Source organism: Haplochromis burtoni, unplaced genomic scaffold (assembly GCF_018398535.1).
Source record: "Haplochromis burtoni strain Fernald_Lab_line unplaced genomic scaffold, NCSU_Asbu1 Contig_100, whole genome shotgun sequence".
NCBI lineage: Eukaryota > Metazoa > Chordata > Actinopteri > Cichliformes > Cichlidae > Haplochromis > Haplochromis burtoni.
Genome location: NW_024582461.1, coordinates 577623 through 594924, shown reverse-complemented (window position 1 = coordinate 594924; position 17302 = coordinate 577623). Strand labels below are relative to the sequence as shown.

The following is a 17302-nucleotide window of genomic DNA, read 5'->3' as shown; positions in this document are numbered from 1 at the left end:
TTAATTTAATACTTACTCTTTGAATCCAAAAGCTTGAATGCAGTTTATTTTTTAATCGTAAAAAATATTATACTGAACATTTCGGGGATAGGTGAGGTGAGCAAACTAACAATCTGTCCTCACAGGTGCGTGTTGCCGGTCTCCGTGTGACAGTGCTGTTGGACCCACACTCATTTGATAGTGTGCTGAATGACAGAGATTCCTTTGACTTTACCCGGATCAGAAGCCAGGTCATACAAAAGGTGTTCAGTCTGCAGCCGACAAACATCGAGCCTACCTTGGAGAGGAAATGGATGGAACAGTAATAAATATGTCTTTATCGATTTTATAAGCAACAAAATTATATGACTGAAATCAGTGTTGCAAATCTTAATGCTATCTTTAATTTGCATTTCTTAGGCATTTTCAAGGTTGCAGCCTTCCCAAGCTCAGCAGCTCCATGAACACTCACCTTCAGACCCTGCTCCTGCATTGCCACAATGGGTCCGCCCCTTCAGAGTGGAAACAAGAAGGACTTTTTGACCTCTGCTATAGTCTTCTTTTTAGGTAAGGCATAATATTTTAACCTAGCAAAAAATACTCTAACATTTTAAAAAAGAACATGATAAACATGGTGGTATTCTGATGCTTTTACCTGTGGCAAACAAAAAAAGAGTTTTTACCGTTTTTGTTGTTGTTATCAGGGCTGGATATCTTACATTCTTTGAGAGGACAGACAACGCGGCTGTTGCTTACCAAGAGTTCCGCAAATTTGACAATCTTCTCGCCAAACTGGCTCGTGGCTCACTCAGGCGCGGTAAGTTGCACTGCAGCTTAACAAAAATAAAACAGATGTTCGATGGCCATATAAACTAAACTTGCATCTGCGCAGCACCATAATGCAAATGTCTGATGGTTTCATTACAGAAGAACGCAGAACAGTCAGCCACTCGCAGGAGCGACTGTGGGAACTGCTTTCCCCGTGCGGGCTGAGGGGAGGGTCAGAGTCAAGCACCTGGCAACAAAGTTACTGTGACTTCCTACAACAGGAGGGGATAAATGCAGATATGCAGAAAAAAGCACTGCTGTTACAGTTGTGGACCACACAGGTAAGAACGGTTTAATTGTCTGTATTGTTTCCTGTTCACACACAAACCATAAACATCCACAAATTCCTTACAGTGGCATCAATGCATAAAAACTCCTCCGCACCCATCGCTTGAATACCATTTCACACAACAGTGTTCAGCTTGCCAACATGAAATCATAGATGCTAGATTCCCCGTGGCTAAGTCACTCAGAGCTACCTGCTTCAACATGTAACTTGAACTGGAGTTCCCATGAATCAGTTTTCCACGTCACTCTGTATTCCTTGAGTGTGAAGAATTACACATGCAAACACTGAGAATGAGAACAGTGTTAGTCAGTTGAAGTTGCTTCCTCTTTTTCTGACAGTTTCAGGCATCATACCAGGCAGTTGTGCTGTCAGTCTTTTGTTTTTGTTTTTGTTTTTTTCTTTTGTTTTTATGGCTAGAGTCAAATTCCTCTGATAATGTTGTTTAACCGGTGTGCATGGATGCAAATCATTTTAAAAAGACTCACATTGATACTCCCATGGATACTTCCTCTAGTGCAGAACTCTCTTTTACACTATCCAGTAACACCAGTATCTTCCATGAAACCTTGCTGAAATATTATTAATTTTGTTTTATTGGGCTTTAATATAAAGTGTTTCCATTGTTAGCAATATTTACACAGGTGTGACTGTGGGATTTAAGGTTTTTCACTAGTTCAGACAGGTCTCAGTGGTGGAGCAATGAGGTCACTACTCATGCTGCCAGGTGGGGGGGATAGTGAGCTGTATTTGGTCTTTGTTTCTGCTGTTGCTCTATGCTACATTTTAGCTCTAATAGTTTTACATCATCGTTAACCTGTTATTCTCCCTGGAGAAAGCTTTGTTCACCCTTAAACACAGATGTATGTAATTCTAACAATGATGAACCTATCCACACTGCAGGCTCTCACACCTGCTGTGCATGTTTGGGAAAGCCCGCCAGTCCCCACGTATATTTCTGCATTATCATGTCTGCTGGGATATTGGAGCACACAGTCTCTGTCTTGAATGGAAACTGGAGCACCACTGCAGTGAATAGAAGGATTAAATGTGAGACTGGCGAGAGGTGCCAGAGTGAAGCTTATACATGTGTTACAGGCAGATTGATGGGGGTTTTTTTTCCAGTGTAAAGTGTAAATGCTAGGATTTCACTGAAGTCGCCTACATCGTCATGAGTCTTGCACAAGCTGGAGGTTGCTGTTCTTTTTCCATTTGCAAGGAATCAATATTATTGACTGAAACATACACCGATCAGCCGCAACATTAAGACCATTGACAAGCGAAGGGAATAACGTCCAGCTTCTCATCACATCGAAATGTTCTGCTGGGAAACCTTGGATCATGTCTTTATCACATACAGTGCACACAAACACTGATGCTGAACAAGCACACCCTATCAACACTCCCAGTCAGTCACTACCTTCTTCTGCCAGGACATTGAATGCAGCAGTAGTGAAAAATTGGGCATGAATAGGTGACGGAACATGACAAAGAACCCAAGAAGCTGAATGAAATTTGCCAGATCCTAACGTGATCACGCATTTATGGGCTGCAGTGAACAAACCTGATCGATCGCAGCAGATGGCCGCCCCTCCCTGAGCCTGGTTCTGCCGGAGGTTTCTTCCTGTTAAAAAGGAGTTTTTCGTTCCCACTGTCGCCAAAGTGCTTGCTCATGGGGGGTCATATGATTGTTGGGTTTTTCTCTGTATCTATGAAGCGCCTTGAGGCGACTTTTGTTGTGATTTGGCGCTATATAAATAAAATTGAATTGAATTGAATTGAATCAATGGCAACCCCACCTCCCCACCAACATCCGTAAAACACACCTCAAGGTCCAGTGTTTATAACCTGGCATGGGTCAGACCTATTTTTGCTGCACAAGTTGGGCCTAAACATTATAGCAACTGTGGTTTTAATGCTGCAGGTTATTCAACACCGCTTTCACATTTAGTCATATAGTCAAAGCCAATAGCTGGCCAGCAAAGCATTTTGGACCGTGAATAGTTGGGAAATGAGTGGTATGGGGGTCGTGCTGGTGAGCACTATTACCTCCTAGTTGGAATTTCCTGGGTTGTTGGGCCTTCCTGTGTGAAGTTTGTCTCCAGTAGTTTTCTCTGGATTTCAGTTTCTTCCTATAGTCCAAATCATGTTGATTTTGTATATTCGTTTTCTGCCTTTTCCACTATGTTAGCTGGGGTCTGCTTGAATTCCCTTGCAACCCTATAAGTGGGATAAGTGGTTGAAAAGATTGATGGATAGATTAATGGGAATAGCTATATAACTAAAATGACCTTCTATAACCTTTAATGCAAATTTCCATTTAAAAACTGCACTGTTATACCTGCTTGGTGTGCAAATGGAAATGTTTTTTTCTTCTCTCTCTTCAGTTATAATTCCCAAAATGACAGGTATTTTTCCTCTAAGAATCTGCAGCTGTTGGGATAGACTCATATTATAACCTGAGGCATTATATAAGGTGATCTGAAGATCTAAGAGGGCAGAAAGACAGTGTGATGTACTTCTAGTCACTTTTGCTCATTTGCCCTGCCTGTCAATGGAAAGTTGACCTGAGATGAGCAGCAGTAAGAACAGCTCCCCTAACCCACAGCAATTACTGTCTGACAGGCTCAGGTGTCTCCCACAGTGGTTGACAGAGGTGCCTACAAAGCATGGGGTGACTTATTGGCTTCTCCTCACATCAGTCATATTCACACAGCAACAGTACAGAGAAATTAGAGGAAAGCAAATAATAGCCATCATCAGAAGTATCTCTATTTTAGGTATATATTAGCTTTATACGTACAAAATGAATTCTGTTGTTTTTTTTCATCTGAAACTCGTGTAAAGGTTTGTGTGCGTGCAATGTTTGTTTCAGTGTAATGCTGGACCTGCTGCCTTTTGGCTCCTTGGCTTCCTGCTCACTCACCCAGAGGCCATGGAGGCTGTTAAGTCAGAGATCAGAGGCCTTTCCACTCGGCGGGATACTTCCTTTCAGCAGCCCCAGAACAACCTGCTGGAAGCGCACAGCACACCTGTATTTGGTACGTAACAGCTGCTAGCAGCCTTTTCTGTTATTCACTTGAGCCCTTCTACCTTGGGGTTTAATTGCTCCAGTGGGATGGAAACAAAAGCTCATTTTGAGCTGTTAGAAATAACTGCAGTGTATTGAAACAGTGACAGCAGCCATGGCAGTTTGAACTTTGAACCAATTAAATGTTGATTGCCTTTTTCATATAATCGTATCTGTGCAATGTTTGTTCGTCGCCAAATTACGCCTGAGGGCACCGCTGACTTAACTCACACTGACACCCCTCTGACATCATCCACTCTGCTGTCCTTTCAATTCTACAGATAGCATTTTGAGTGAGACCCTACGGCTCACTGCTGCAGTAATGATCAGAAGAGAGGTGGTGCAGGATAAGATCCTGGACATGGCCAATGGAAAGAGGTACCACCTCAGACGAGGGGACAGAGTGTGTCTGTTCCCTTTCCTCAGCCCTCAAATGGACCCGCAGATACACCAAGAGCCACAGGTATTTAGTGTGTACATATGAAGTGCATTAATCTAGAATAGGATATATGCATTAACAGCACCAACATGGGCCCCTCTATACTAATTATATTATGGCAAATAAGCTGGCCTCGAGGTGGCATGATTAAACACTGTGATTTAAAACACAGGCATAATACTTCCTCTGGCATAAGCTGGTAAATGCCTACAAATTCTTTGTCAAGGACTAGGGCTTGGTTATTTATTAATGTTCATTCTTATTATTTGTCTTAATTCGTTAGAGGTGAAATGTTATTTTATAGCCAAAAAGTCAAGCTTGTTTTCATGATATCATAACACACACAGCTAACGAAGCCCACATGTTTTGCTCTTGACAGACTTTCAAGTACGACCGCTTCCTAAATGATGATATGACAGTGAAGGATGAATTCTACAAGGATGGAAAAAAGCTGAAGTATTGCAGCATGCCTTGGGGTGCAGGGAAAAACAGCTGCGTTGGGAAAGAGTTTGCTATTTCAACTATTAAACAGTGAGTGTTAAAATCATTTGTAACATATATTCATTATTTATCTGAAGTTGAAAAATAAATAATACTTTCATCATCAAAGAGTTCCATGCAATTTCAACCTGATTACTCGTTCTGGCCATCTTCACATAATATCCCCCCTTTTTATCATTTCAGTCCTGCTTTTATGTTCTCAATCATAAAGTAAGAAGCTGTTATACAGCCATTGCTTATTCTCTGTACGGACCTGTATGACAGAGGTGAAGGATATTAGAGAACAGTCACTCGTAACAGCCAATGTCAGACGTCCTGTACAAATGTTAAAACAGCCTCAGGTGCACTAATATGTGTGAAAAGATGTAAACAGTTTTTACCTCTTTTTTTCTTTAGATTTGTCTTTTTGGCCTTGACCCATCTTGATCTGGAGCCGTGTGACCCTGAGGCTAAACTGCCTCCTGTTAATCCCAGTCGTTATGGGTTTGGGATGCTCCAGCCAGACGGAGACCTGCAGGTCCGATACAGACTGAAGAGAACATAGCACCTTACTGTACAAACTACTTACTGACATACTGTAATATTATTTATTCTATCTTATATTTGATCAGTCCACCTTAAATCCTATTTAACTTTTTAAATTTTATAATTTTGTATGTTAATAAAAAACTAAAGGAAACACTAACCAGCTGATTTTGTCTCATTTTTAATGACTCCGATTTCTTATCTGTGTTCAGAAGTTATTTTCTAAAGGAAATGCAAATACAGAAGATGCAACATTAAAGATCAGTGCAACAGCTCAATTATATTGATTTTGTAATGGGTCAGGATTGATATCAGCTTTGAAATGATTTAAATGCTTGCACTGTAGTGCCGTGTAATATAAAATATTTCACCACACTCTTCATTGGAGGCCTGACCCCCGCCCGCTCCCCACAGGTTATGGTGGACTGCAAAGCAGACTAGTGAAACTGATCAATCTAGAAGTGATCACATCAGTCACACACCATACAACGATGCATCACTAGTGCCTAATAACGTAATAAAAAGAGCTACAGTGTGTCTCTCCAGTCAGGTGGGAGCTGCGGGTGTGTTTTCAGATGCTAGGCTTTTGTGCACATGCACATTTACGCGTCTTTTTCTGGAGACATCATAGTCTGACGTACACGTAGCTGTGTGTTTTTGATGATAGATTTGCAGGAGGCGGTGGTGAAAGAGTTAAACAGATGTGAAAGAGAGCGCCGAGCTGCCATGGATCCACCTTCACAGAGATGCGGCGCCTCCTCACACAGCTGACTGGGAACACAGGTAGTCTGTCCGAACGAGCTTGTCGGCGTACTTGTTGATCTTCAGGGTGAATCAGGGAAGCAAGATGCGGAGCAGGAAACCGGCGGGTAGACAGTAGATCGTGCAGAAGATATCTCTGCCATGTCGGAGGCAGAGGAGGGGGAAATGGATTGGTTTAGACCCTGGCAATAGTAAACCAATAACGGCGCCTCAATTTTTATTTTTTTTTAAATGCTACTGCTTCCTTTTTGTTTGTGGCAGCGGATTGATTGTTCACAAGGCGGTACGTGCTGGTTTGATTCAGTGTAGGATGACAACTCACGAAGGTATTTTTGAGCTAATTTTCCATTTCTGGACTTTGTGTAATGTGCAACCTATCAATTGTAATAGCTTTCCAGTTGCATGGGGGGGAACACTGTGCGTTTAAGCTTGCACCATTATGGAGCAGGGAGCCTTTGAAAAACACGGGAAAAGATGGAAGATTTGTATTCACTACATTGCACTTTTAGATGGCTAGTACCATTCCCAATGTAGCTACGCAGATTGCCAGTGTGTACAAAGGTGGGGCTGATGTTTGTTTTGTGGTTTGTTTAATCTGTTTTGTCGAAGCTTTGACTTGGATAAAGCAGGAGGAGGGTGGAGGCGGCTTCAAATGAATATTTATTATTATTATTATTGTTATTGTTTTATTTATTCCAGCAACATCCACAACACAGATATAACAATATCTACATTTTGAATTCAGCAGTAGACCTTTGTGTTCAGTTTTTTCATTCTTTCTTTTTTTAAAAAAATTTTTGCATGCGCATTTTGAAACTAGTCCTCAGGCCTATTTGTGCTTGTGAAAGATTACAAACTTTGTGAGACAGTGATCACATCTGCAGGCCCGATGTGTTGTGGACTTTTCCGTGCCCTCATCACACAACACACAAGCTCAATATATACGTTTCAATGTGAAGCTTGTGCCACGTGTACTGTCATAAATGGTCCATAAAAATATTGGCCTCTTCGTCACAAGAGGATGTAACGTAGGCTATATTTTCTTGTCAGATAGCCTGCCCTCCCAAGGGAGCTCGCCGTGATTCAGGGAGTGAACATTTGCTTCCTGGTGTTTCAGCACCATTGGACTGGACAGCGCTCACTTTGTACGACATTCATCACTGCGTGGTGTTCTGCGTCTCACCCACCCACAGCACTGCATGGGCGTCATACGGGCACAGATCGACCTCTGTGGAGGCAAAATAATAATAATAATAATATTAATAGTAAGAAAAAATGGGCACGATGACCTCTTTTGCCACCTTGTGCAGCCATCTAAGCCATCACAGCAGAAATAGTTGTTGTCATAAAGATAAATATTTCATCTGTTACCACAGAGGAGAGCTCTCTTCAGAATTGGTCAGCACAAATAGGTTGTGTAAAGTTTTGGGAACTTGTTATCATCAGCATTTTTCCCCCACACTGGCTTAAATTGATGATAGAACAGCATGGATGCATTTTGGTAAAGTTTCCCAAAATATCTTTTAACCCCCCAAAAGAAATGCATGACAGTGTGTGCTGGCTTTAGCCTTTTATCTTTCTGAGCATTTTTTTCTACTATTGGATGAGGAAACAATTTTAAAAAAGAAGATTGGACTGTTTTATTCATTTAAGTCACAACAGCTTTTTAGGTAGATTAGGATGATTTCATTTCTTTATTCTAAATGTATCTGATCTATAGCATCTGAGGCAGTTTTTCTTCTGTTCCTGTTGTTAGAAGTGTCAAAAGTGTTTTGTAAGATTTTAGAACATGAGGCTTTTTGCAGTATCAGTTTTAGATGATTGCAGCACAATAATAAGCTGGGATTTTGTTTTTTTGCCTTGTTTATATGTGAATGAGTCATCTTAATAACCCCCATCTGTTCACCAAGAGATTCTTGTGGTTTTAGGAAGAAATTAAAAAAAAAATAGAATAATGCTGAAGACAACAAGAACAGCAGTAACTGATTGGGAAATATCATTAGAAACAACTTAATTTTATTGATTTCCAGTATTTTTGCACGAGCAGTTCAACCAGTGAACAGTTAAGAAAGCATTTTATGATTGTTGAACGACATTTTCAGAAGAAATATGGAAGAATTAATGTGAGTGAAATAATTTTGTTTTACTTTTATCATCATTTTAACAATAGTCAGGTTTGCCTTTCTGGGGTAATGTACCCCAGAGCCAGAGCAGCAAGGTGTTACGACTGTTACAACTGAAATCAATGGGCCTCTGACATTTGTATTAAGCTCTGTAACACTAATGGTTTGTTTTTGTTTTGTGATTCCTTTAGATACGATAATGAATGAAGAGACAATCAAGTGTAGTCCATAGCCTCAGCGGTCCTCATGCTCTCTCTACCTAAAGTTATCATGGAGAAATCCTTGGCCGAGTTAAATAAAGCCGGCTCTCGGTCAACATCATCGCTGCCACCTGAACCAGTGGACATCGTTCGCAGCAAGTCATGTTTCCGCAGAGTCAGGCTAAATGTTGGAGGGCTCCCGCATGAGGTCTTGTGGCGAACGTTAGACAGGCTACCACGAACGCGTTTGGGAAAGTTAAGAGATTGCAACTCGCACGAATCACTGATGGAAGTGTGCGATGATTACAGTCTGGAGGAGAATGAGTACTTTTTCGACCGGCATCCAGGGGCGTTTACATCTATTCTGAACTTTTACCGCACGGGTAAGCTGCACATGATGGAGGAAATGTGCGCCCTTTCATTTAGTCAAGAACTAGACTACTGGGGCATCGATGAGATCTACCTGGAGTCGTGTTGCCAAGCAAGATATCACCAGAAAAAGGAGCAAATGAATGAAGAACTCAAAAGGGAGGCAGACAACTTAAAAGACAGAGAGGGAGAAGAATTTGACAACACCTGCTGTGCCGAAAAAAGAAAGAAACTTTGGGACCTCCTGGAAAAGCCCAGCTCATCTGTTGCAGCAAAGGTAATGCCACGGGATTTGGGGTGTGAGTTGATCATGGTTATGTTCACTTTGACCCCTGTCGCAGAAATACCTGCGGTGTTGTGCTTGAAATTTCAGTTTATTCAAGAAAAATCAAATAATAGGAAGTGCTCCTGTACCAAATATCAGCACAGCCAGGTGACCTTAGATTACTGCCATTGCACGGAGAGGAAACAGTTTATGATTACACAAAATGTATCAGTCATTACATTTTGATTGTTCAAAAGTTGGAACATGGAGTAAATGCTGGAAATCATAGAAAAAGCCTGTCAATGCCATTTGTTCACATGGGATTTGTGTGCTGTTGTCTGCAGTTATTGTGATTTGAAACCTGGGAACAAAACAGGAAGGCAAATTTGGTAACAACATAAATGGCTGCCTTTATTTATCGCTATAAAACATCTTTAAAACGTGACATTGGGCTCATTAGCTTTGTGTCCTGTAATGCCGCAGTTACAAAGGACCGTTGCTGTATTATTGCCATCATCATTATCATCAAAACCAAAAACAGACCTTCAAACAAACAGACCAGTGGACCAAATGGACCAGTTGGTAATAACTTGTTATTTCCACAATATTACTTAATTTTTTCCCACCTTATTATCTCACTGTTACCAAGCTGTAATATAAAGGGCAACTACATTAAAATAACTAAAGCACTTGCTTTTTTGTGACCCCCCCCCAAAAAAAATCATTTTGAGATTAAGAGGTTTGAGATATTGAATTTTAGCTCTGTGCACATGAACAAGAAGCTGGAAATGACATGGAATTCTTTCAACCATAACCCTAACCCGCACCGTTAGTCAATGCATGTTATGCCATCAGCAGGTCTTTCACAGAGCCACACCTGCAACTGCAACCTGGGAGACCACAGCAGTGTTAAACATGAGCAACCTTTGATCACACTCTTCTCAGTTGGATTGGAAGGATCAAAGAGGGGGGCTGTTTCTTTCCAGCTCAGTTTTAAGGGGAGCAGCGTGCCTTGTTTGTCTTGCAGCTATTATTGCATGGGAAATGGAAATGAAACTATTAGCAATTTGTGCCGGCTGATGCTTTGCAGCGAGGATTTGTTAGAACTGTCAGCTCTAATCCACAAACAGAGTGAGATGAGTGCTGTGAGTCTGTCAGTGAAATGTCTTCTTCACAGGAATCAAAGAGATGTAAAATCGATGCTTATTGGGTTAGCGCTAAGAAAGTGCTGTAGCCTACAAAAAGGAGATGACCACTCGGAGTCGACCATAAGTTCTTGTCTCCGTTATCACGCCCCAATACCTGCAATTTATCAAAATATCAGCGACAAACTGTTGTGAAGTGCTCGACGAAGATGGGTACAGCGATTCACTTTGAATAATAACACAGAAAATTGCTTATGCAAAGTGGTTTCGGCGAATCTCTAGCTCTCAATGTCTATATATATCTATTATTCATGTTAAAAGAATTTAACTGAGCTGCTAATTCACATCACCTCCTGGCTTGGCATCATGATATCTTGATAGTGGAGGGTAGGGATAGACAGAAAAAGGAGCAAACTTGACATAGCAAGCAGCAGAGTTTATTAATTCCTAATTAGTTAAAAAAGGACCATATTAAACCACAGACCAAGCCACCAAAACCATTCAAGGGGTTCAAGTATTGTCTTAGTTCTTTTATTTATTTATTTAACTGTGGGCTTGTTGAGCAATCCAACTTGAACCACAGACTGATCAGCTGTGCTCTCCTATCCTGGACCAAAAATGTGCAGCAGCCCATAAAAAGATGGTGAATGGTAGCGATTAGCACAAAACAAATGGTTACCAGGCAACAAAAGTACGATTTTATCATCGCCGAAGGAGTGGGTATTGAACAGGAGTGGGCCTGTTTGTGTTTCTGTGTGAGTGTAATTGCACTTCTGTTTAGTTCCTGTTTTAATGTTTGTACAAAATAAAACAAGAAGCTACAATTTTTAGATGTTCAGGGGAAAAATGTTTAAAAGCAAAATCTCAGTGTTGCTGCCTGTGTTTTCTCTGCCCTGCCATCCTTCCTGGCTTTCTTTTCTCTGCATTGGCTCATATCTCTCCTCCCTTCCTTCCTTCTTGAGGCTCCTCTGGTATATACTTCTGACTAAATGTCAGGGAAATGTCACATTAATTATTCTCCAGGAGACTCTAGGCCCAATTTGAAGCTTCCCTCTCTCTGTTTACATTCTTTGTAAGCCACAGCATTGTCTGTCTCGCACTCAGATCCCAGATCAGATTCCAGTCACCATAAAATAAGATTGTGTCTGACCGCTGGCAAAGCAGTGCCTAACACCAAGAAAAGCCTTTTTCACCTGCAGTAGCATTTATGTAACATCATGTTAGATCCTGCTGGTTTCTGCTATTCATAATATCACAAATATCTGTTTACAGATTAGGACTTTGACAATATTCTTAAAAATCACAATACTTATATAAATGTTTCAAGTTATAGTTTGAATCCCATAGTATATAAGTTTATATTCAGAATAAAATTTGTAAGCATTTTCTTTTGTTCATTGCTCAAAACCAATTGTGTCCCACTTCCTCTGAAACCATTACTAAATAATAAAATCTTAAATAGATTTTATTTTGAAGGTTTTATTTGAAATCTGCTATTAATATGGGCTCGCCTTCAGACAATTTACAGAAGAAACCAAAGCCAAACGTGAGTATTGCTGTCATCTTTGTCCTCCATGCATTAATAAATGTGGAATTACCAGTTCCTGCTCCGTCAGTGGGTATTGTGCATCAGATGGCAGGCAACAAATTCCAATAACGCTACTCTCATGTCACAGTTAACATGACAAATAAATGTGGCTTGGCGATATTCCTACTCATAAATCAGTCTGCAGCAGAATCCAATACAAGCACCCAGACTAGAATCGGTCACTGTTTCTGACATCTGGACAGTCACAGCTGGTTAGATGATGTATAAGAAGCCATAAAAAAACAAGACTAGAATTCCTGTCATCAATCATGGGCTGGATCATCCAGAGCCTGCACTAAATATTTTATAGAAGACCAACGAAGGCTGTACAATATCTGTACTTGCCTATGATTGTATACATATGTAGAAATCTCACAAATTTGGAGCATTGTCCATCCTTCTCTATTTCTGGACAGACAGGGATATCTGAAGAGGGTGAACAAGTTTAGACTGGCCTTTTTGTCCATTTTAAGATGTAGCTTTCTAGTTTTTAACAGTTATTAGATGAGATTTATGAGCTTCCTATGGGACTATAACAGTCCAGGCCAAGATTGCCAATGTCCTTTTGACATCTGGGACTGAATCAACCTTTAAGATTTAATCCTGCTTTTGACAGGATTGATCAGTGTGAATGCTCATGTCATCTAGAAACTTGCGTAAATATAGAGTAGATGTTTTAAACCTGTGAAGTGTTTTTTGTGGTTTCCACTATATGTCCATTGTGAGTATGCTGTTGTTTTCAGTTTATATAATGTTCCCCAGTCAGCAGACAATTTTCCTTATATAATTTTCCTTACTCATTAGATAACAACTATATCCTCATCCTCTAGCTAATGAAATGACTCATGGTTATATGTTCCAGCATGCCTACTAATATAAATTATTCTACTTGCCTCTAATTAAACTCTGTCTATCCCTAAACCTTTTAAAACTTGATGAAGTTAAATTATTTAAACTGAAAGCTGGGCTCTCTGTCTATTCATTTTACATTTGGCAAGATGAAGCAACGTAAGTTTATTTGTAATAATTATGTCATAGATAACTCGTATCAAATAAGTATTTTGATACAAGGCAACCTAAGTTGTGAAAATAATGCATTAAATGAACAGAAGAAAAGCTGAAATATAAAAAAGGGTAAACTAAAATGACTAAAGACAGTTTTAAATCAGAATGTATTGAATAAGTATGAGTGTCAGGATCTTCTTTTCAGTTTCCTGACAGTCTGCTTATTAATCTCCAGTGAGTTTGTGTAGAAATTTGACTGTAGTTGCTCACACAGTATATTTATTGAATCAACTGCTAATGCAATGCTAATGTTACACATATAAATGGACATTTTGATTAAAGGCACTTGAGTAAAGGAGGTATAAATGTTGGGTCTGTGTTTCCACAAGCCCCACTAGTTTAGAGACTTATTCATCATGAAGAAAACAAGACATAACAGAACATCTTCAACCCGCTAGCGAGGGAAGTCTTTGGTCAAGAACCAGCTCTTGAAGCTCACGCTCCTAACCTGTCTCCAGCCCAAAGTCCTTCAAAGAGCAGCTCGCTGGCAGCTATTTATTGACAACTGTTACAATACACAATACAACACAAGCACCTCCCCAGCACAAAGTGGCTGGAGAGGTGGTCAGAGACAAAGGAATGTCTCGATCCTATAGATTGAAGAGTTTACAAATTTAAGAAGCACAATGACAACATTCAACAATTAGACTTAACAGTACCTTTGTGAATATTTCCTTCTATGATGTTCATTAATATCTTAGAAAGATCGCCATCTCAACAGCAATTATACGTTTATCCTTTAAACTGTGTCGTTACTTTGCAAAAGACAAAAACAAAAACAAAACACATTCATACACAGACTGTGAGGCATTTTCCTATTCTCTAAATGCCTCATAACAGTTGCACAGGGCACTGATGAATATTTTAAAGCCCTTTGTCAAATTTGTTTTTATCCAACTTTGTGGAGAGAGTGCTTTGGTGTCTACTTTGAAGTTGCTGCTAGCGGACTGTTAACGTCAGAGCACGCGTGGTACAGTCCTAGTGAGAAGTAATGGGCGAGTACCTCCAAACCTTTGATTGGCACTGTATGTGTTGATGAAGCAGCTGTAGAAAGAGAGAAGTAAATGAGAATCACACGCTTCACTGACAGAAAGCTGTTGAGTAACCATGCAGCACTAAAGTTACTAACTGTACTTGAGGAGTAACATCCTTTTCTTGGGTTATTTGTCCATCTTATCTTGGTCTGTTCGGTGCAGAGATTTAGGCTGGGATCATGTGTGCTAGGAGCTTCAGCGCCCCAGAGATTGCTTTCACGGCAGTCGCTCTCTGCCTGTCACACTGTCTCCTCGTCAACATCTTCTGAGTGTCCCTTCTAACTTGCCCTCAAGTCAAAGTCAAAGGCAGCCATTCAAAGTCTACTGCAGCCTCTAAAGGTTAAAGTTGAAATAAACTGAAAACCTCAACCACAGTGCTTAAAATATGGACTTACTAACTACAGGAATTGATTAACCACGCTCACCTATCATCGATTTTGTCATCACTATTTCCTACACAAGCAAATACACACTCATGCTCACATATGACTGTATTTGCATGGTTTAATGTTTAGAATGCAGTAAAACCGTATCTCCAGTGTTCATTATGAATTATAGAATAAATTTATTTGAATGTAAGAAAACTGACATTTTACTTCCTTTTACTCAAGCTCCACCCTCCCCCATTTTTACACACCTACACACACATCACACACTCACACACACATATATATATATATATATTTATATTGAGACAGAAAGCTGAGACAGAAAGCTTCAGGAGGTTAATGCTGACATTTAGAGAAAAATGTTCCTTAGACTATTATAATTAATGGTGTTGCTCTATTTCATTATTGAATGTGTCAGATATCTAGAATGGAAGAACAGAGACAGTAAAAATAACTAACAGATCATGTAAAGGTACACCGAAAGGCCTGAAGGGCAGGAATTGAAGCAACCAATTAAATCATAAGTGAATTGTTTTGACAAAATTCACAAAAACATATTTGTGGCGTTGTTTTTGTTTTGGGCTTTTTTTTTCATCCAGTAAATGGATGATCTTTAATGATTACAGCTGTCAACAGACCATCATGCCATAACTAAGTAATCACAGCTCCATGTGGAAGAAACTGCAGTACAAGGTTATATGAATTATATGAACCAGTTTATATGAATCCTGGTATAATTTTATTAGTTTTAAGGAAACTTACACTCATTTGCTACTTTTTTTAGCTATACCTGTTTAGCTGCTTATTAATGCAAACATGGTGAAGACAGCATGCTGAATTCAAACCAAGCATTAGAATGGGGAAGAAGATTGTTCATTTCAGATGTCAGAGGACAATGGCAAAGCTGTTTTGAACTGATAGGAAGGCAACTGTAATTCAAGTACCCACCTATAGATCCACAGTATGCAAAAGAACATCTTTGAATGTGCAGTATGTTGAACCTTGGCGTAGATGGGTTACAGCAGCTGAAGGCCAAACCTGGCCCCACTTAAGTAAACTAAGAACAGAACACTGATGTTACAAAATACAAGATTGGAAAAACATTGCCTGGTCTGAGAAGCCTCAATGTCTGCTGCAGGGTTAGAATAGGGGTTTCAAACATTTGGCCTGCAGGTCACATCCGGCCGCGATACAATTATATCCGGCCCACGAGATAATTTTATATGTCAATCAATAATGACCCGTCGATATGTGGGAGCCCAGTCTTCAGCCTTTTTGCTGAGAATCCATGCAGGCAGGTGTGGGACTTTAGCGAAAACGTAAAACGAGGAGCATCTGGCTGCACTTCAGTGATATTGGACACTGAAACGCTGAATGCAGAATTTATACAATTAGGAGCTGGATATTTTCAGCCATTTTCCATTATGGAGGACAAAAGGTTTCTAACTTGTTCAGGCCCTAAACCTCATGTGTGTTCTTCCTAGTAGTAGCTAATGCATAAAAATACGGCTTTTATGAAAACACTGAATAAAAATTGTTTTATTGAAAAAGGCTAGATTTACAGTTCAGTGTTGAATATTATGTAAACTATATGCAAAGTGTCTTTGAATGGTAGAGGTACAGAAACGTCTGCATGTACCACAGAGCCATGGCTCAGTGCCTGAGTGTCTAAATGAGTCTCACAGGCCTGAGTTTGCGCTTGAAGCCATTTATAATTCTTAACTTGTTTGATCTGCTCACCACAAACAAGCACAAGCATACATTTCGGACTTTTAACTGTATTTTCATAAGTTTTACAGCTTTTCCTACTCATAAAAACCTCCCTTATGAACATTCATACTACACAAAGTAATTTAGCAATAAACAATTAACCTCTTGAACCCCAATGCCCGCGGTACCGGACGCAAGAGAGGGAGAACATCTGGTTTAACAGGATGTACTCCCAGATCTTTTATTTAAATGTAGACATGCATCATACCCACAGACACGCCAGAAGTGTTCACAAAACCCTTTCAACAGTCACCAAACAGCTAGAGCAGGTAAACAGATTCCACAAAATGATGTAAACACAACACACAACAACAAAAAAGTGGACAGCCTGGCCAATGAGCTACCAGAAGAGTTTCTGTAATTTTACACATAATTGGTTTACGTCCAAAGAGTTTTGTTGCCACATTTCTTTCTTTGTCACAGCAGCTTTTTCTTTGTCAGGTACAAAAACAGTTGAATACGTCACTTCTTTACACAGACAGTTTCACCGGTCCGGGGCTGTATTCGACCCGCGATGTAAAATGAGTTTGACACCCCTGGGTAGAATTTGGTTAAAATCAGAAAAGCAGGGACCAAAGCTGCCGTGTATCAGTGGTTCAGGCTGCTGATGGTGTAATGTAGTATGGGATGTTTTCTTGGCACACCTTAGTACCGATTAAGCATTATTTAAATGCCCCAGCCTACTTGAATATTGTTAATGATCGTGAATGTGGCAGTCGGTTCATGATTCTCAAATGGCCCCCACAATCACCAGATCTCAATCCAGTAGTGGGCCTGTGGGAGATTGTGCAAACTGACACCATTGATGTGCGGCGATCTGCAGCAACTGTGCGATGCTATCATGTCAACATAGTCCGAAATATCTGAGAAATGTTTTCAGCATCTCGTTGAATCTGTGCCACGAAGAATGAAGACTGTTCTGAAGGCAAAAAGAGTTCCAGCTCTGAACTAGCTACATGTAGAA

The 17302-nt window shown here is 40.1% G+C and overlaps 1 protein-coding gene across 3 annotated transcripts in view; it reads left to right on the top strand.

Moving 5' to 3' along the window:
- The window catches only part of kcnb1 (potassium voltage-gated channel, Shab-related subfamily, member 1), a 43855-nt gene that overhangs the window by 801 nt on the left and 25752 nt on the right, over positions 1–17302 (top strand). Inside the window, exons 3-11 of one of the 3 annotated variants that reach the window (XM_005927487.3) lie at positions 126–301; positions 400–546; positions 684–796; positions 907–1088; positions 3969–4134; positions 4445–4626; positions 4982–5133; positions 5500–6716; positions 8705–8900. In XM_005927487.3, coding sequence (XP_005927549.1) covers positions 126–301; positions 400–546; positions 684–796; positions 907–1088; positions 3969–4134; positions 4445–4626; positions 4982–5133; positions 5500–5647 — 1266 coding nt within the window. In that variant the 3' untranslated portion in view covers positions 5648–6716; positions 8705–8900. Of the gene's footprint in view, positions 1–125; positions 302–399; positions 547–683; positions 797–906; positions 1089–3968; positions 4135–4444; positions 4627–4981; positions 5134–5499; positions 6717–8704; positions 9360–17302 lie in introns of those variants that run through there. The other 2 variants (XM_042223038.1, XM_042223037.1) reach the window with 2 other exon arrangements.